Here is a 20,831-nt window from a genome sequence, read left to right as displayed (position 1 = left end):
GGTAACTCTGGACCCTAGAGCAGCCCAGAGCTTAGCACTTTCTTTTCCCAGGAATTCGGAATGACTTGACCCGTGGAATAAATGATTTAAACCTGAAGACTAAATCCAAATTTATATATATATATATATATATATATATATATATATATATATATATATATATATATATATATATATATATATATATATATATATATATATATACATATATATATATATATATATATATATATATATATATATATATATATATATATATATATATATATATATCGATGTTTATTTCCTTATATTTTTCTGTTAATTCGCGTTAATTTGGTTTAGACGAATGTTCATTTTTGTTTGGTAGATGGGTGTGGAGACAATGAGTCACAATAACGTGTCTGAATATATGATGACCAAACCATACAGCAGAAGATAACGACAAAGACGTAAACGACGACGTTTCGGTCAGTCCTGGACCATTATCAAGTTGTACATACGACTTGAAAACGGTCCAGGGCGGACCGAAACGTCGTCGCTTCTTCATCTTGAGTTGTGTGGTTTGTTTATCATGAAAGTGAAGGTCTAATGTGCTGCTTTTATTCCTATGTTGGCTTGATACACTGTTGTTAAGTCAGTGTGCTGCCTAGATACAATGTTGTTGGGCCAATGGTGGCTTCATACGCTGTTTTTAAATCCAATCCTGGCTAGATACGCTGTGGATAAGCCAAACAGAAGTAGTTTTCTGTACCTTTAAGCGTTTTAAAGGAATGTTGCATAGCGTATAAAAATGTATCAACTTTTGCTTCGACTTGTAAGACTTTTGATGGTTAAAAGTCTTTTTTTTTTCTTTTGACTTTGAAAAGATCCTTGATGTTTCAACCTACTTATAAGGGCAAGAGTTTCATTTTTGTAAAGTGTCACTTTGATGTTGAAAATAATGTTGCAGCCAGGTGTTGCCAGAATATAAATGTTTCTTGTTTTGATCGTACACTCCATTGTTTTGACAAGAGAGGGGAAAAATTTCTTTTGATTGTCCTTATTCTCCGGTTGTGAAGTACTTTGTTTAAAATTAACAAAATGTTATTTGTCTATCCTTTTGTTTTTCAAAGTTAATTAACAATATTTGGAATATGGAAAACACATGTTTGTCATTCTAGCTTGGCTATAAGTAAGGAGGTAATAATTAATTAATGGCGTTTTTTTCTGTGACGATGGAACTTAGGTTTCTTTCATTGGGAAAACCGTTCATTAGTTTGGACTTCATTTAGATGATTAGTTGTTTGTTGGGTTAAAATTTTGGGTAATTTTGGTTAAGAGAAGTATTTAGTTTATTTTAGTTGGATACAGTTAGTAAACCACTTTATGGAATGAATTAACAGTACTTTATTCACTAAAAACCATTTTGTTTCTACTGAAAGATTCCCTGTTTCATTCACCTGGGCTCTAGGAGACTCGAACCGTGGACCCAACGCGTGTGAGGCCAAAGGTCTATCAGTGTTATTTATACCGTGTTTATTTTTCGAGCTTAGAAACGTCCTGTTAACTTTTCGTAATCAGAAAAAAACCAAATGAACTTTTTCCACTCTGAAAAACATCATTTAAACATTCTCTACTCTAAGGAACGTTCGCTGAACTTTCCAAACTTTGCAAAAACGTAATTTGAACTTTTCAGACTTGAAAAACATCCTTTGAACATTTCTGACTGTCTGAAATGTGTTTTTATGACTGCTATACCCAAGATAAACGTCTGTTTTGGCTGGCGTTATGAACGCTCCCTCTTGTTGATACGCTTGTTCAAACACGAAGGGGATGCACGAGACGACCGCTCATTGGCAGCAAGAGAGAGAGAGAGAGAGAGAGAGAGAGAGAGAGAGAGAGAGAGAGAGAGAGAGAGAGAGAGAGAGAGAGAGAGAGAGAGAGAGAGGGGGGGAGAGAGAGAGAGAGAGAGAGAGATATTATAATTATATAAATATATATAAATGTGTGTGTGTGTGTGTGTGTGTGTGTGTGTGTGTGTGTGTGTGTGTGTGTGTGTGTGTGTGTGTGTGTGTGTGTGTGAGTGTGTGTGTGTGTGTGTGTGTGTGTGTGTGTGTGTGTGTGTGTGTGTGTGTGTGTGAGAGAGAAAGAGAGAGAGAGAGAGAGAGAGAGAGAGAGAGAGAGAGAGAGAGAGAGAGAGAGAGAGAGAGAGAGAGAGAGAGAGAGAGAGAGAGAGAGAGAGAGAGAGAGAGATGTCTTAGATAGACACGCAAGACACCGTTTGGGCATTTCTTCACTTCACAACTTAGCTTACTAAGGTCAAGGTTTCCTGGCACCCATAGTTCACACTCATGCAAGCATTGGCTATTACTTTAAACATTACTTCGTTTTCGACCAGGTATCAAGACCAGCAAACTCGCTCAGTTCGACACTTTTTCTGACATACAGAACTCTGATAGCGTCAGAAACATTCTTTGCTCCAACAACCAACAAATTTCGAGGACGTCGCATTAAGGAGTGACGCCTGAGATATGAGGACAAAGAACTGGGATATGAGCACAATGAACTGAGATTTGAGGACAGGGAACTGGGATATGAGGAAAAGGAACTGGGATTTGAGGACAAGGAACTGGGATATATGAGGACAAAGTACTGGGATATGAGGACAAGAAACTGGGATATCAGGACAAGGAACTAGGATATAAGGACAAGGAACTGGGATATTAGGACAAAGTACTGGGATATGAGGACAAGAAACTGGGTTATGAGGACAAGGAACTGAGGTATGAAGACAAGGAACTGAGATATGAGGTCAAGAAACTGGGATATTCGGACAAGACGGTTTAATATGAACTTGAGGAAAGATACAATGTTCCAGCCTACAATAAGATTACGCTCAAAGACTCGGTGAACTATAGCCATCATATATTTCATAACTGTACGAGTCATCTAAAGTTTTAATATGTTTGTAAATGCGCTAAAAGTATTATTTTGTCTCAAGAAAAATTCACAATAAGGTAAAAAAAAAAATGTTAGCTGGAAGCGAATTCTCGTTTTGGTTTTGTACACCTTTAATTCCAAATGCCAATATGGAGAAGCGTTCGCAAATTGGTGGCGGCGGAACTGACACACTAACAAGCCCGGATTTATTCTGGCAAACGTGAACGGAAAAGTTGTGTCAGCTATGGATGTATATTTCGGTCTGGGCTTGGTGAATAGTTATTTTAATATTACTATTACTACTACTACTGATACTACTGCTGCTACTATTAATACTCCGGCTACTGCTACTACGTCACCTACCACTAATTCCCAAGCACACTCTGGTAATCTAAAATCACCTAATTACTGCTCCTACTAATAATACTATTTGTTACAAGATAAAAACGATTTTTTTCTGTACAGTAATCTGTAGTAATTCGGATGTACTTGAAAATTACTACATATGTTTTTATTTAATATTTATCTACTTTTTACAAGACGTCTGAATTGGTAGTTGTATAAAGAGACCAATTTGGTGATTTTTCTTAAGGAAGAGAAGGAGAGAAATGCTGCGTATATTACACACAGATCATCACATCTGTACTTTGACGCAGAGTTTGAATATACGACTTTGAGTCAGGTGTACTTGAGTTAGCTTCTTACTAGTGGCTCGGCACTATTTTGCACTAACAATTTTAGTCAATTAAGATCAAATAAATTAATTCCATGGCTTCTCTATTATCCTTAATTTAAACCTAGAAAGAAATGTGGAGAGGGAAGAAACTAAAAAATTAAAATTATATATAAACTGCACATATGCAATATATACAGTGAAGCATAAAATAGATCCTTGCAATATAAAATACTGTGCAATATAACAGTTCCTTGACATAGACGTTATAACACTCCTGCCACTTTGGTAAAAAAAGTGTTCCATATTGCAGGTTTCTGACTAGAAACGCATCAGCACAGAATATATTTTCTAAATAAAGGTATACATCAATGAAAACAATTGCAGTAATTACAAAACAAAAATGAGCTAGAATATGCTGCAGAATTAGCCAGTAGCTTTCAAAACCCAATTTGCTTGCCTCCTAGAAGCACCAAGCCTTTATTTTTCATATTTTAGAATTTAGGGCCTAATTATGATAATGGGGTTAGAGACTGGTCGTAATATCTTGTATTTTACACTCTCCTGCTAAAAATAAAAATAGGATCCCAAAATACGTTAATGATCTTCGTGTATGCTAGTCTTGTTAAGCTTAGGGTAATACCCGGGGAATTTTAAGGACCGTGTAGTGGGCGGAAAATTGAAGTACAGGCATGGCATGGGCTGATGGGTTATTGCTTAACATGCAGTGCTCTGATTGGTTCTGGCTAGTCATGCAGGGGCTCTGATTGGTTCTGGCTAGTCATGCAGGGGCTCTGATTGGTTCTGGCTAGTCATGCAGGGGCTCTGATTGGTTCTGGTTAGTCATGCAGGGGCTCTGATTGGTTCTTGTTTGCTATGCAGCGCGCTGATTTACATGCGATTCGCTCAATGGTTTTTGGTTGCCATGTTGTCCTTTCTTTCCATGCCAGTGCGCTGATTGGTTCTTGCCTGCGATGTTTCGCGCTGATTGGTTCTTGCTTATCATGTTGTTCACTGATTGCTTCTAGCTTAATCTGCAGTGCACTGATTGCCTCTTCCTTGCCATGCAGTACCGTGATTGCTTGTTCCTTGCCATGCAGCGCGCTGATTGGTTCTTTCTTGCCATGAAGTGCGATGATTGGTCATCGCCTATCACGTTGTTTGCTGCCTCTTGCTTAACATGCAGTAAAATGATTGGTTCAAGATTGTCAGGAAATGCTCTGATTGCTTCTTGGTTTCCATTCAATTAGATAAGTGTTTTTTTATCGCCATGTTGTGCACTGATTCTTCCTTGCCAAGCTGTGCGATGATTAGATTTTGCGGACTATGTTGTGAACTAATTGGTTCTTGCTTGTCATAGTAATGAGTACCAATCCGATCTTATCACCAGTGTGAAGAGTTAGTTAAACAAGTATACCAAGTCCAGTTAAGCGAGGAGATGAAGCCTTGAGCCCCAATCACTGATTAGCAGACACCATTGTGGATACAAAATAAAAATAATCAACAAATCTGTGGAAGTATAGAGACCAATCAGTATACGTTATATGCATGAAGAGGCTCCACCAATTAAGAGCGAGTTGCAGTGGTGGAAGACCAATCAGCAGATGCCATGGGAACCAGCAACAGCCAATCAACACACGTTCCTTGTGTCAGTGTGCTCAGTCAGCCACGCCCCTCGACGTACACTCGTTTAATTTTTCCATCGTCTATTTTCCTTTTTTTTTTTTTGCCTTTCAAGGCCATGATTTGTCCCTTCTGACATCATCGAAAATTAGGTAAATTTGGGGAAAATTTTGCCCTCCCCCCTGGCATCCGCTGAGGCCTTATTGGTTCTGGTTCTTCGTAAACATGATGATTTTTTACTCCCTTTTTCTCGACAAGATTTTTTTAAAGAGCGTTCTCAAATATTAATATATATATATATATATATATATATATATATATATATATATATATATATATATATATATATATATATATATATATTTATATATATATATATATATATATATATATATATATATATATATATATATATATATATATATATACATATATATACAACGGAAAACTCACCCCAGAAGTGACTCGAACCCATACTCCCAGGAGCAGTGGGAGTATGGGTTCGAGTCACTTCTGGGGTGTGAGTTTTCAGTTGCATATTGTCCTGGGGACCATTCAGGCTTGTTCGCATATATATATATATATATATATATATATATATATATATATATATATATATATATATATATATATATATATATATATATATATATATATATATATATAGATAGATAGATTAACGTTTCGTTCCTGCCTGGAACACTTTCAGGTGGGATATGGTGTTTAGCAAACATTGCAATGGAGGGATATACATACACACGGAGAGAGATCTGATAGAAGTCGTTTTAGACAACAGCTCTGCCCCTCCTTTCCAACACTGAGGCCTAGACCCCCACATAATGGAAGATGGCATCATTGACCAGTACCTATGAGCTCCATGGCTTGGTTCACCTAACTTGTACCTTACCGCTATCTCTGAATATATTTCCTCACTTACCATGCACGGTGAACACCATATATCTCTCAAACATGTTCCAGGCAGAAGCGAAACTTTGTACACCTAATACATCATAGAGTCACTCTTGTGTTTTATTCCCTTAAAGCCCATACTGACCATGAATTTTGCTATATATATAAAATAAATGATAAAAATACACGATTAAACGAAGAAAGAAACTTAAACACTCTATGGACAGCTTGTGCCCGATTTCAATCTGATTCCATTTCAGACTCCATGAAACTCGCTCGGGATATACGGCTATATATCCTAAATCATTCAACTTAGGCCTACGCCGATCAGTCTATGTCCATTCCGAACCCCACACCATTTCCATATATATATTTTTGTGAGTCTTGCCCTAATCGTCTGGCCTCTAACTTTGGACAGAGAGACCGACACATTTCCTTTTATTGTATATATATATTTCGAATATATTTTTACGTTTCGAATTTTTGTTGAGTTTTGTAAGGAATCTGTAGGGAAGAGACTACAAATGCTCAAAAGAGAGACGCTGATCAATAAGACTCACGGATCATGGGATAGTCTGTCCTTGAGAACATCTGCAATCATGTCAACATTGGCCAATTTCCTCTGCCAATGGGCTAAATTAATCGACCTGTATCCAAACAGGGTTGTAATTAATACCTTGATTGTCGTTTTGTGCAGGGCTCGTGTGAGTGGAGTCCGCCTGTAAATGCCTCGTTACTCACGCTGGCTCATCCACAGAAATGATAATTACATCAGCTTGATGCTTTATTTAGGTGAGTAACTCTGAATTCTTCGTCAGCGATATCTGTTCACGCCTTTAACTTCCTGCACTTAATAAAGTTCCAGTGGCGTTGTGTTGGGGGTTACTAATGTACGGCCTGTGCGGGGTTGCTAGTTGGGTTGGTCTGTGTTTTGGGTCACTAATATACCACGTGAGAAGACGCTAGTTGTGTTAGCGTGTGTTACGAGAAAACTAATGTACCACGTGACCAAAATTAGTTGTACAGCTACACATGTAAAAAAAAAACACCAGCCACATAGAGCATGATTAATAATAACAGTAAAAAACATTTAAAGAGGTACAAATTAAGTAATAATAAAAATAAAAATGTCATTAAGATTAAAGATTTAAAGGTAACCACATTAAGATATTCATCATGAAATCAACAATAATAACTGTGTCGTTCTCATCAGGAAGATTAAGTAGTGTATTAGATGTGTCCGACCTCACTGTATCTCACGATAATATTATGAAAATCTTATAAGTTGAAAAAGCCACAGTTTTCCCCACTCTCTGTCTCTCTCTCTCTCTCTCTCTCTCTCTCTCTCTCTCTCTCTCTCTCTCTCTCTCTCTCTCTCTCTCTCTCTCTCTCTCTCTCTCTCTCTCTCTCTCTCTCTCTCTCTCTCTCTCTCTCTCTCTCTCTCTCTCTCTCTCTCTCTCTCTCTCTCTCTCTCTCTCTCTCTCTCTCTCTCTCTCTCTCTCGCTCTTTTGTCCTGATATTCCTAAATGAAACTGCCAGCTAAGAGCTGTTATCCTACATCAGCTCATTAGGAACCTGGCCCTTGAAGCTGATCTAAGTAATGAGGTTATTATTGGATTTTAATTACGCGAGAACATTTTTGTAACGATAAGTTACAATCATATTAACAGCAGGAGCAAGCTGGTGCCAAATGAGTGCCAGAGCCAACCTTAACAAGGCCATTCCGTTGGCACGGTCCGCTCGTGGCCTTGCCAACAGAAGAAGGAAGGAAGGGAAGTGTCAGGGGGAAGCGCCAAGTCTTTACGACTATATAATACTTGGAATGGATCAGGATAAAAGTTTTGGGATGGGACGGGGTGAGGGGCAAGGAATGGTGCCTAACCACTTGGACGGTCGGGGATTGAACGCCGACCTGCATGAAGCCTTCGCTCTACCGACGGAAGAACGAACAAGGACTTGCGGTGGCTATGGATTATTGAATGAGAATGTTATTTATGTGAAATCCGTAGCTGTGTCATGACTGTTATTGACATTATATCTGCTCAGAATTTTTTTTATACTGGTTAGGAGGAAAGAAATAGGAAAATAAATCTGCATACAAAAATATTATGTTAAAAGAAATAGCCAAAGTGTCATTCAGTGATACAGTGGACACCAATTGTAGTGGAGGAAGTGGATGGGAGTGAGAAGGAAAGAGACGGGGCAGGATTTATCCGGAATTTGGGAGAAAGGGAAAGTAGAGAATATGAGATGGAACAGTGACGAGGAAATTGAGAAAGAGGAAGGCGGTCACAGAGAAACTGAGAAAAAGAGCGACAAGGAAGAAGTAAATGAAAAGGAAGTAAAAAGAAGAGTGGGATTAGTGAGTAAAGTTGTAATGGGAACACAAACAGTAAACAGGACAATAACGGAAGAAGCAGAAGACAGCGCAAGCAACAAAAATGAGAGGATGTTAAGCACTTGAGACGAAGGTAAAGTGATAAATAGCAGGAGGGCAAATTCTCTCAGTAGGAGAAGGGAGGAGAGAGGAGAGAGGAGAAGAGGGGGAAGAGGGGAGGGGGTCGGACGTAGTTACTCTACCTCGATAACAAGGAAAGTTTTCGACACAAGACCAAGTTTTAAGCTGCGACCCTCCACCATAGTGAGGAACCAGAGGCATGAAAAACGTCTCCTCTTAACTCGTCATTCAACCCTGATGGCCCAACCGTTTAATATTTATCACTTATAAACACCAATTAATGCATTATTACTTCAACACAAAGCTGGACCAAAGAGCCGAAGCTCAACCCTCGAAACTCCAACTAGGTGAGTACAAATGTTACATTAAACAATAATTTAATAATTCATTATTCACTGCCAAGGTTACACATGTATTCTATTTAACAAAATACACAAACTCTATAATATAGTACGGTGTTCTTATTATACAAATAATTTAATCTATCTAAAAACTCAAATTTGAAAGTTATATATATAAATTATCGAGCCAATTCAATATTAGTCTCTTTATACTCTTATCTCTGTACTTCGGTGTAAAATAATCTTCTCTTCTCTTTGTATCACATTATTATTTAAAATTGAGGCATTCTCTCTAAACATTTGTCGCAGGTATTGATCTAGGATGATTAGCACGTAAGAAGCAATATGTGCAAGGTTCTCTTCACTTACCTGAAGCACTATTTTTTCTGTCAGAACCAGCTACGTTCTACTGAACCTAGCTCTTTACACACACACACACACACACACACACACACACACACACACACACACACACACACACACACACACACACACATTCGAACACGAAGAAAGGAAAACAAAGGGCTGGCGTACCGAAAGGGAAATTATGAGTAGATGAGAAAATTCCTAAGGGGAATTATCCCAACCACGGGAGGTGGGGATATTTGGGGAGGGAGGGGGGGGGGGTTTAAATACCCCGAAATTTCCATTTCTTTTAAGGGTCTGAGTGTGGTGTAAAGGTTAAAGGCATACCAGCTATGCCAGGTGTTGTGAAGCATCTGTGCTGGTTAGGGTTCGAGTCTCCTCGTGGGGGTTGTTGTCTAAAGTTGTTTAACTTCAAACTTGCGAGTTTAAGCAAGTTAGTGCACATATATATATATATATATATATATATATATATATATATATATATATATATATATATATATATATATATATATAATGCGTGTGTGTGTGTAATATGTAATATACAATTTTTCGTTGCATTAACTAAATTATTATTCTCTCTCTCTGGCGACTACTGCGAGATGAAATTAGGAATCAGATTTTTTCCCTAATTTATAGATGATTTCCCCAGGGCACTCAGAAAGGCGGCATCCTGCCTGGGCTCATCTGGCAGGTAAACAAGACGGCAGCACGAAAGATGGCAGCCTCCCCGCGTTATTGACATGGATACTACTTGTGTTGACGTAACAGGAGTGTGTATGAGGATTAGCAGTTTCCACAGGCAGACTACTCGTATCTCGTTATTTAAGTCTACGTAATAGCTCGGACGATGGAGCTTCGGCCATACATGCGCGAGGGTTCCAGGGTTCGAGTCTTGTAGGGCCCAGGTGAATGGAAGGTCGTATGTGTGTATTCACCTAGTTGCATTCACCTAATTGTGCTTGCGGGGGTTTGGCTCTGCTCTTTCGGCCCGCCTCTCAACTGTTAATCAACTGTTTCTACTACTACTATTTTTTTTACACCACACACACACACACACACACACACACACACACACACCAGGAAGCAGCCTGTGACAGCTGACTAACTCCTAGGTACCTATTTACTGCTAGGTAACATGGGGCATAGGGTGAAAGATACACTGTCAATCGTTTCTCGCCGGCGTCCCTGTTCGAACCCGGTACTACAGGATCACGTGTGCAGCGTGCTGTCCGCTCGGCTACCGGCTCCCCTGTGTGTGAGTGTGTGTGTGTGTGGAGCGGGGGAAGGGGCTTGTTTGTGTAGGTGTGTGTGTGTGTGTGTGTGTGAAGGGTGAAGGGGCTTCTTCGTGTAGGTGTGTGATTGTTTGTCGGGGTATATTCCACCTAGATATGCTTGCAGGGTCGAGCTAGACTCCAAGCTCCTAGACTTTCACAATTTTTTAGATTAATTCAGTGCCTCATTTCTCTGGCTTTTATCCTATTTACATTTTAAAATTGTTACTCGAACTAGCTTCACCGACTTCAGCATCTAACCTATTCCGTTTACTGGCAGCTTTAACACTGAAAAAGTCCTTCCTGGTGTCTTTATGACTCATTTGCGTATGTAATTTCCATCTTTGACCCCTGGTTCTGGTTGTTCAAAAAGAGGTTCTGCTGAACCTCTTTTTGAACAACGCTGCTTGGTCTACTTAGCCAATTTCCCTTAAAAATCTTAAAGTTTGTTATCCTATGTCCCCTATCTCTCCTTTCCTCCAGTGTAGCAAGGTCCAATTCTCTCAGACTTTCTTCATAGCTCAGTCCCTTCAGCTCCGGAACGAGCCTCGTTGCATATTTTTGGACCTTTTCTAGTTTATCCTTTTCCTTTTTCAGGTAAGGGTACCATGCTGGGGACACATATTAAAGAGTGGGTCTCTACTTTATTGTTTACAAAGTAGAGTTGTGTGTGTGTGTGTGTGTGTGTGTGTGTGTGTGTGTGTGTGTGTGTGTGTGTGTGTGTGTGTGTGTGTGTGTGTGTGTGTGTGTGTGTGTTCGCGCGCGTGTAAGTACTATGATTTATGTTTGTGTGTTTTGAATTACATCAAATTATATCAATGAATTTGAAAGAAAGAAGTCAGACATTAAGCTACAGTATTTGGAAAGAAGCAATAATTTTCCTTTAAATATTATGACATTTAATTACTATACACAGATACAGAGATAGCGAGATATGTCAACAGTAATTTATACAAAGAAAGAGTTGTAAATATGTGAAAAGGGTTTGGTGACAAACTGGTTGACGCTATCTTAACACACAGTATATAATGTAAATATAATGAAAAAAATTGAGAACATGATTGATGAATTAAACTATAAATTGGTGAAAAGGTGGGGCTGAGGAGCTAAAGCCCGACCTGGAAGCCCAATCGGGCGGACATCATGTATACGTAGGAGAATTTGTTAACAACTGGCAGGTGGAATTCAGCTTCAGGAGATGCAAGGTAATGAAGATTGGACAGAAGGCTAGATGCATGATACCGTTGAAAGCGCCAAGCCATTTAGCTCTTGAAAGGGATCAGGATAAGGATTTGAGGTGGAATGGGTGAAAGGAATGATGCCAAACCACTTTGATAGTCTGAGATTGAACGCCGACCTGCATGAAGCGAGACCGTCGCTTAAGGTATGGCACGGATAGAAAAATACTTCTAGAAACCAATGGGAACAAATGGATCTTAGAGATGACAAAACATCAAAAATATCTCGTGGAGTAGATAAGCAGTCCTGCCACTACTGAAACGACTTACACGAACAATTTATTCATAAAATCAATACACCATAAAGCTCCAAAGTTATGCCACTGGACAAGTTTTAGAGCTAATAGATTTGGATTACGAAATACTACTAAAAGAGCTGAACCTCAAGCGACTGGAAGAAAGATGAAACAAAATAGACATGATCGTTACATACAAAACATTTACTCAGAGAAAAACGACAGGTTTGTAAATTTAACTCGTAAGGGTACACAAATAAAATGGCATATGTAGAAACTAGGGCCGGAATAAGGCACACGAAGAGTATCAAGAGTTGTTCTAAATATCAAAGGTGTAAGGACTCACAACAATAAAGAAACGTGCTGAGTGTTGACAATGACTTTACACACATCTTCAAGTACAAATATGACAGCACAAAAGAGTAGCGAAGACTTTGAAAGCACAGGAAGCTAAGTTCATCCAAGTTATTGACGCAAATATGCAAACAATAAATATGCATGGCTATGTAAACTGAGAAATAAACACTGACAAGAGAGAGAGAGAGAGAAAGAGAGAGAGAGAGAGAGAGAGGGAGAGAGAGAGAGAGAGAGAGAGAGAGAGAGAGAGAGAGAGAGAGAGAGAGAGAGAGAGAGAGAGAGAGAGAGAGAGAGAGAGAGAGAGAGAGAGAGAGAGAGAGAGAGAGAGAGAGAGAGAGAGAGAAAGAGGGAGAGAGAGGCATAATGAGACAGAATTGAAGAGTGACTTAAAAGAGAAAGCAGTTCGTAGACAGAGAAAAACAAAAATGAAACAAATCCTCCTCACAAAACCCCTGAACCGATACATCACGACACACCACAAACACAACCAGTGTAAACACAACGCAATACAAACAAAACAAGCGCCAGCACCAAAAACAAACCAAACAACAAACATCCAGAAACACAGACTGTAATCACCAAATCCGTCCCTGTAAAACAAAAAAAAACTTCCAGCCAGTTTCTCTTTGATTTCACAACAAACCCGACCTGCCTAGCCTCTGGCCGCAGTCACAGGAGACAAATCACCAGCATTAAACCAGTGGTCAGGTCGGAATTTGCTGCAGCGCTGCAGTACAGCTGATAGTGGGCCCATCAATTGCTTGATAATGTCCGCTCGTGCATCCTAGTGCTACTCTCGCCCCACATTCTGAATGGCCTCCCCCATGCTGATCACCTGAATGTTGTTGCCTGGACACAGTTGAGCGCTGAATGGATAGACTAGACGGTGTATCGGATAGACGGCGTCGCGGACAGTGTCTCAGAGAGGTGGGTACAGGCACAGACGACTGCTGACTCCTGTTTACAGGCGGAGAACTTTCCCTTCTTGTAGTTCATTATAAGCCTTACCCATTAGTTCCCTCAGGAATACGACCAGCCAATCGTTTTCCAACCTGGTACCCCAATCACTGCTTGGTGAACAGAGGCGTACCGTTAACGACAAAGTCAAGGTGCCAAGTCAATCCTCTCCGGTCCGGATACGAACCTAGGCCTAGACAGTTGTTTGCTTGTCTGGCTGTTTTCCTACTTGAATGTCTAGGTGTATGGCTGATTAGTTGGCCGGATAGCTGGCTAACTGGCTTGCAAACCGGCTGTCTAGTTGACTTTCTTTCCGGCTAATTGTTCTGACTAACTGGCTAGCTGTGCTGACTGGCTGGCTGCCAGTTTGACCAATTTCCTGTTTGGTTGGCTGGTTTTATTGGCTTTATTCTTAACTATTCATAATACACTGGTTGGTTGACTGAGTAGCTATTTAATTGGGTAAGTTCACTAACTCCTCATTTATGATCCCTCTTTGTCCACATCTCTTACCATCCTTCCCTCTCTCTCTCTCTCTCTCTCTCTCTCTCTCTCTCTCTCTCTCTCTCTCTCTCTCTCTCTCTCTCTCTCTCTCTCTCTCTCTCTCTCTCTCTCTCTCTCTCTCTCTCTCTCCTTCTCTCTCTCTCTCTCTCTCTTTTTCCCGTTCCTCCTTCCCTCCCTTCCTCAGGGAGACAGTCTTACTATGGCCCTCAGGGAAATTTGTCGAGCGGCAGACTATAGTTAATATTATTGCTCTGATATACGCTAATCTCAGATGGAGGGATTTCTTTTTCCTCGCTGAAGGGGCATGTAATGTGCAGTGCTCAAGTGAATTGAGTTCATTGTGTGTGCACTCACCTGGTTGTATTCATCTGGCTGAACCCGCCAAGTTGTACTCACCTATTTGTATTCGTATAGTTGTATTCGCCTGTTTATGTTGGGGATGAGTTACGGCTCTTTGGTGTTTGATCATTGTTCTTGTATTCACCTACCTGTGCTCAGCTAGGTGTATTCACCAAGTTGTGTTCAGCTAGGTGTATTCACCTAGCGGTGCTTTGCGAGGGATTAGGTTCAGTTTCTTGGTCTCGCCTCGTAACCCTTAAAATGAAGTTTTAAAGTAAACTTCGTTCATTGTGTGTGTACTCATCAAGTTATATTCACCTAGCTGTACGTAAAAGGGTATAGTTTCTTTTTTTTCAGAAGGTATGAATTTTCTTTCTCTCTTCTAATGAATGGGTTTCCTGAATCTCTGTCATGTTTCCAGCTTCGTTAGTGAATGCCGTGGTTAAATTCCAGAATCTTTTGTTATATCCACCTCTTTCAGTTTCTCTAGGTCCTCGTACGAAAGTGTACACTAGTTATCCGTCTTCAGTCCTTTCGTCATTTACATGTCATCAACAGTTAAACACTGGAATCTAATTTTGTTTTTCAAGGGTAGGTTGTTTACGAAGATCAAAGGCAATTGACGTTTTCGTTCCTTTGGTGCACTATTACTTACAGTGTTACAGTGTGACCGTTGTCGTATCTCTCACAATCAATCTAGGCTTCTTGACCGAGATAGAAGGAATCTAGGTCTCTTGTTAAATTTAATTAATCATCTGCTATTGCAGTGAGTTTACATTTTATGTGGAACCCTTTTGTCACGAAGGGTGTCGAAAACCTTTGTGAACCTTTACTAAATTTAATGTTGGTAGCTAGGAGAAGTTCACAAATAGTTTTTCTTCGGCTGTGCATTTGTTTTTACCATCAGAAAGCCAGGCTTTATTGTTTCAAACTAAGGCAAGACATACGTATGAATTGGCCAAGAGATGTTTAGCAATTACCTTTAATAATACATTCCTATGTTCTTTATTAACAGTTTAAAAATTTGACAGAAATCGGATAATAAAAAACTTGCCAATTCACACAAGTACAATCTCAATTCATTAAAGACAGTTCCCATAGGTTATCTTTTATAATTATAATTAAAAGTACAATTGAAAGTAAAAAGTTTACAATAAGATATTTACATGAGAAGTAATAATGAAAACCAGGCTTTGTTATTGGTTCAAGGTTCTCTCAGTCATTACAATTGTTGTCATGATATTCCTTGCTCATAGGAGTCCAGCTGGTTATATTGTTGGTTATTAACTAGTGCTAACATTATTCTCTCCCTCTGATGTTATACTCGCATGATTTGATCTTCGCCTCCAGGTGTATTTTAGCAGGTTTATGTTCTTAATATCAACTGTGTGTGTCTAATTATGGAGATATCAGTGCTGCTCCTTGTTCAAATCTCTCTTATCCATTGTTACCTTTCACTTCATTGCGATACATACTCATGTCTCTCTTCTTTGATGACTGTTCCATTCTGACATCTCATTCACCTACACACTGTTGTATTCAGTCACCCTCATTCACCCCTTACACTGTCTTATATCGACACCTCCCACTCATTCACACACACACTGATCCATACTGTCACATCTGACTCACTCGCACACTGTCCCATAACAGACGCTTCACACTCACACACACATCGTCTCATACTGACCCACCGCCCTTTTACTCAGACAAATCTTGTCTGCCACACACTTTTCTCACCCAAACAATACCCAACCATGGCATCGCTTCTGTCAAGATTAGGTACACAGCCACACTTGTCCCTCTCCTGAACATATTAGTACGTCTAATAAAAGCCGGGTGCTGCTTCTGGAAGCTTTCCTTGTTAAGGCAACTCAATAGCTCCGTCGATGAGGACCGCGGTTCGAGTCTCCAATAGAGTCGAGGTGAATGGAATTCGAATACGTCTCTGTTAAGCTCTCACTTTCCCCCCCATATACTCCAAACTAAATCAGCAACGTTTTGGCAAACTTCTGATTAAAGCAGCAGAAATTCTGTAATATGTGTTACATCGAAAATCTTATAGTAAAGTAAAGTAAAGTTATGTTCTTCATTAGATCTGGGTGATGTTGGTGGTTCGTTGAAGATAGGAATGACGATGAACTTAATAATGATTGTGAGGGATTGGAAGATGGCGCTGTTGCTGGTGTCATAATCTTTTTCGATGATGGTGAATATTCTGGAGGTTATGTTGTGTGACTGATGTTGGTGAACAAAATGGTGATATTAGCAGTGGGAGTTCTTCTGGTGAAGGAGAATCTTTGATGTTGTTACTGTGGCTGTTGCTTCTCCAGAGTGGAGATGTTAGTGCTTGTGTTGATACTTGTACTAGTGCAGGTGTTGATACTTGTACTAGTGCAGGTGTTGATACTTGTACTAGTGCAGGTGTTGATACTTGTACTAGTGCAGGTGTTGATACTTGTACTAGTGCAGGTGTTGATACTTGTACTAGTGCAGGTGTTGATACTTGTACTAGTGCAGGTGCTGATACTTGTACTAGTGCAGGTGTTGATACTTGTACTAGTGCAGGTGTTGATACTTGTACTAGTGCAGGTGTTGATACTTGTACTAGTGCAGGTGTTGATACTTGTACTAGTGCAGGTGTTGATACTTGTACTAGTGCAGGTGTTGATACTTGTACTAGTGCAGGTGTTGATACTTGTACTAGTGCAGGTGCTGATACTTGTACTAGTGCAGGTGCTGATATTTGTACTATTGCAGGTGCTGATATTTGAATTATTGCAGGTGCTCATATTTGTACTATTGCAGGTGCTGATATTTGAATTATTGCAGGTGCTCATATTTGTACTATTGCAGGTGCTCATATTTGTACTATTGCAGGTGCTCATATTTGTACTATTGCAGGTGCTCATATTTGTACTATTGCTGGTTCTAATATTTGTACTAGTTCATGCGTTGATACTTGTACTATTGCAGGTGCTGATCATTGAACTAGTGCATATTCTGTAGCTAGTACTAGTGCTGCGGTTAATGCTGGTGGTGGTGGTGATTGTGCTGGTGGTAATGGCTCTTGTGACGCCTCATAATTACTTATTCATTGCTTACTTGTGATGCATGGAACCTCTTCACCATAATATGTTATTCCGCCATCTTTGTCTCTCACTGACGAGAGAGAGAGGAGAGGGGAAAGTCACAGAGAAAGAAGGCAAGAAAGTGAGGAACGGGACAGAGATAACAGAGTGAAACAGGTTATGAGACAGTGATAAAAGGAGAGAGCTGGTGAAGAAAAATACTCGGAGATAATGAAAGGATGAGGGAGAGAGAGAGAGGGAGATGAAGAGAGATATTCTCTCAAGTCTTATGCCCAAAGAGAGACTGTCTCTCTCCTCTCCGTTGCCTATGAGTCTTGCTGCTCTTCCAAGCTGTGATATTTTTGGTGCAGCTTCTCATTAAGGCTTCCCAAAACATTCTAAACTTTTTTTAAACTGAAGATTAATGAATGGCGAAAACAAAGAGTGTTGAAAATGACCCGGGTTTAATTCTGTTTTTAACATTGGTTTAATGTTATTTTTCGTATATCAAGATTAAAATTCTCTTACAAATTCGTTTAGTAAATTATTGTCGATTTATGAGATTAGTAATATTACACATATTTCAAAATTCCGAAGTGGTCTTATCTGATTAATAGAAGCTATATTTACTAATGCCTGATAACAATCTGTTGTGTTAAGGAAGCAATGGGTTTCTATGTACGTTTTTATATATGTATGTACATCGTTACATCACCATCTCTAATGTTTATAACTTCAGGTTTCGATTCTGATAAATAGATCTTCATTTTGTATGTGAATAACAGAATATTATACAATTATGAAACTATATTCAGTATAAAATAGTTACTTTTGTCGTAAAAACTAACACTTAGTTTCACAATCTCGAGGCTCTTACATGATACTACAATTGTATTCTGGTCCCAGGTGAGGCCCCACTACGAGACTATGCCATCGAATTCTGATCATCGTATTACACAGTGGACATCGATTCATTCCAGAAAATCCAACATTGGATGACCAGATTACTCCCTGGTAGTCTGTGTCAACAATACGAGGTGAGGTCAAGGGAGCCTGACCTGAAGAGGCACTTGGCGAAGGAAGACATGATCGAGGCTTTCAACTGGATAAGCAGGGTATACACAGGAGAGGACAATATTATGCTGTTGTATCAACTTGAGAAGCTAAGCAACTTGCATAAACAACTTGAATCCAACTGATTGAAGCTAATGATGCTCTTATGAATGATGTCATATGTTTTACATCGGTAGAGGTAAAGTACAATACACCTTAAGTTGAAGGAATACATAAAGGTGACAAAATGAACATGTTAACTATATCAGTGATTACTAGCGAGAAAGTTTATATAGCAATAAATGAATTAAAACCCAATAAGTTCCCAGGACAAGACGACTTACTTTGCATTCTCCTAAGAGCATGTGAAGATGAGATTGGCCAATCTTTTACTCTTTTTTCTCATATTTATTAAATCCTTCGAGTAAAATACTAGAAACTTTGAGTTATAAATGAGAAGAATTAAATGAGGAAATACTGACATAAATTCAATATTATATGTAAAATTAAGAAAAACGAGAAAACAAACATATTACTTTAAAACTCTAAAATAATCACCATGTGGGGGACTTGAGAGCTAACACTCAACTTTGCAAAGAACGTCTCGATAAATACATCAAAGTGAGTACATGTAGTTGAGTACGCAGTAAACAAGGGAACCTTACATCTGTTGGCCATTTGGTACAGACTAATTGGTCAGTTGGCCCAGTGAGAGCTCGGGAGGAAAGAAAATATCCAAATATATGACCAAATAACACTGGTATCCCCTGACTGAATGGACCATCACTGAGAGTCACAGAATTCCAGGAATAATTTTTTTCCTGGATTTATTTTGGTCACTTTTCACAGCAAAACGAATCTTGTTACTATATATTGTTATATATGTGTTGGATGTGATCGTGAATTCAGTGCAACGACGAGTATAATGACATAATGACACAGTGTAATGACGAGTATAAGATATAATGACAAAGAATCAATAAGTGTCATAATAACAGTAAAACATAATAAAAAAATATTATTAATATTAATCACTGCGTTTTCTATTATTATTTTTGATATACAGTGTTTCCTTTTTTTTTAATTATTCAAAACAACATCAGAGAGGATAACAAAAACAGTGTCAACCAAAATTGGTGTAACAGGCATATATATACCGTTCTGCCACAAATACAACAGCCATCCAGGTACAAACAAAGACATTTATAGCTGCAGATATAGATGCCATATTTCTATATACACCGATTGCTTTCCTTCCCTCTCGGGGAACACGGAGATGCAATTTCCCACGAAGAGAAATGTGTGTGTGTGTGTGTGTGTGTGTGTGTGTGTGTGTGTGTGTGTGTGTGTGTGTGTGTGTGTGTGTGTGTGTGTGTGTGTGTGTGTGTGTGAGTGAGTGTGTGTGTGTATGTGTGTGTGTGTGTGTGTGTGTGTGTGTGTGTGTGTGTGAGTGTGTGTGTGTGTGTGTGTGTGTGTGTGTGTGTGTGTCTGTATTAACATAGTTGTGCATGCGGGGGCTGAGCTCTAGCTCTTTGGGCCCGCCTCATAACTGTCACTCAACTTTTTTTTCCATACACACACACGTGTGTGATATGTTTGTGATAGGGACATGATAGGGACATGTAAAATACTCAGGAGAATTGACAAAGTGGAAATAGATTAAATATTCACACGTAGTAATAACAGAACGAGGGGACATGGGTGAAAACTGGAAACTCAGATGAGTCACAGAGATGTTACGAAGTTTTCTTTTAGCGTGAGAGTAGTGGAAAAATGTAATGCACTTGGGGAACAGGTTGTGGAAGCAAACTCTATTCATACTTTTAAAATTAGGTATGATAGGGAAATGGGACAGGAGTCATTGCTGTAAACAACCGATGGCTGGAAAGGCGGGATCCATGAGCCAATACTCGATCCTGCAAGCACAAATAGGTGAGTACAAATAGATGAGTACACACACACAAAGAGAAAGATACAGAGACAGACAGACAGACAGACAGACAGAGACACAGGCAGTAGATGGATGGATGAATAGATATATGAACAGATGTATTCAGAGACGGATTGATAGATGCATAAATAAATAGATGGATAGATAGGTCAATCTATAGATAGGTTGATGAATAGACGAATAGATTAATGGATAGATGGAAGGGTAGGGAAGGGAAGTATCAGGAGAAAGTGCCAAGCCATTACGACTATATAGCACCTGGCTGGATTGACGGAATGATGTTTGGATTGATGGATAGAAGGGTAGATAAATAGATAAACGTATGAATAGATAAATGGACAGATGGAAGAGAGAGACAGATACAGGCCACGTCGGGTACCTCTCCCGTACAGTATACTGTACAAACAAGAAGGCTGCCAACATCCACATGAAGACATTTCCAAACACCAAGCGAAACGTCTTGATAAAAAATCCATGCAATTTCCCACCGAATCTTATTTGAGATGGGTGGATCGGGGTGGATCGGGGGGTGGATGGGTGGATCCGGGGAATATTACTATCAAAATTTACACAATGTACA

General features: G+C 39.4%; 1 protein-coding gene across 1 annotated transcript; it reads left to right on the top strand.

Annotated features, from left to right (window-relative positions):
• The first annotated feature begins 8,351 nt into the window (after window positions 1-8,351).
• LOC138351807 (ice nucleation protein-like) lies at window positions 8,352-16,950 on the top strand. The gene is made up of 2 exons (XM_069303815.1): window positions 8,352-8,468; window positions 16,510-16,950. Exons 1-2 carry the CDS (start codon window positions 8,352-8,354, stop codon window positions 16,948-16,950), a joined length of 558 nt encoding a protein of 185 aa, XP_069159916.1.
• The last annotated feature ends 3,881 nt before the right edge of the window (window positions 16,951-20,831 follow it).

Source organism: Procambarus clarkii, chromosome 51 (assembly GCF_040958095.1).
Source record: "Procambarus clarkii isolate CNS0578487 chromosome 51, FALCON_Pclarkii_2.0, whole genome shotgun sequence".
Classification (NCBI taxonomy): Eukaryota; Metazoa; Arthropoda; class Malacostraca; order Decapoda; family Cambaridae; genus Procambarus; species Procambarus clarkii.
This window is presented reverse-complemented; position numbering and strand designations above follow the sequence as displayed.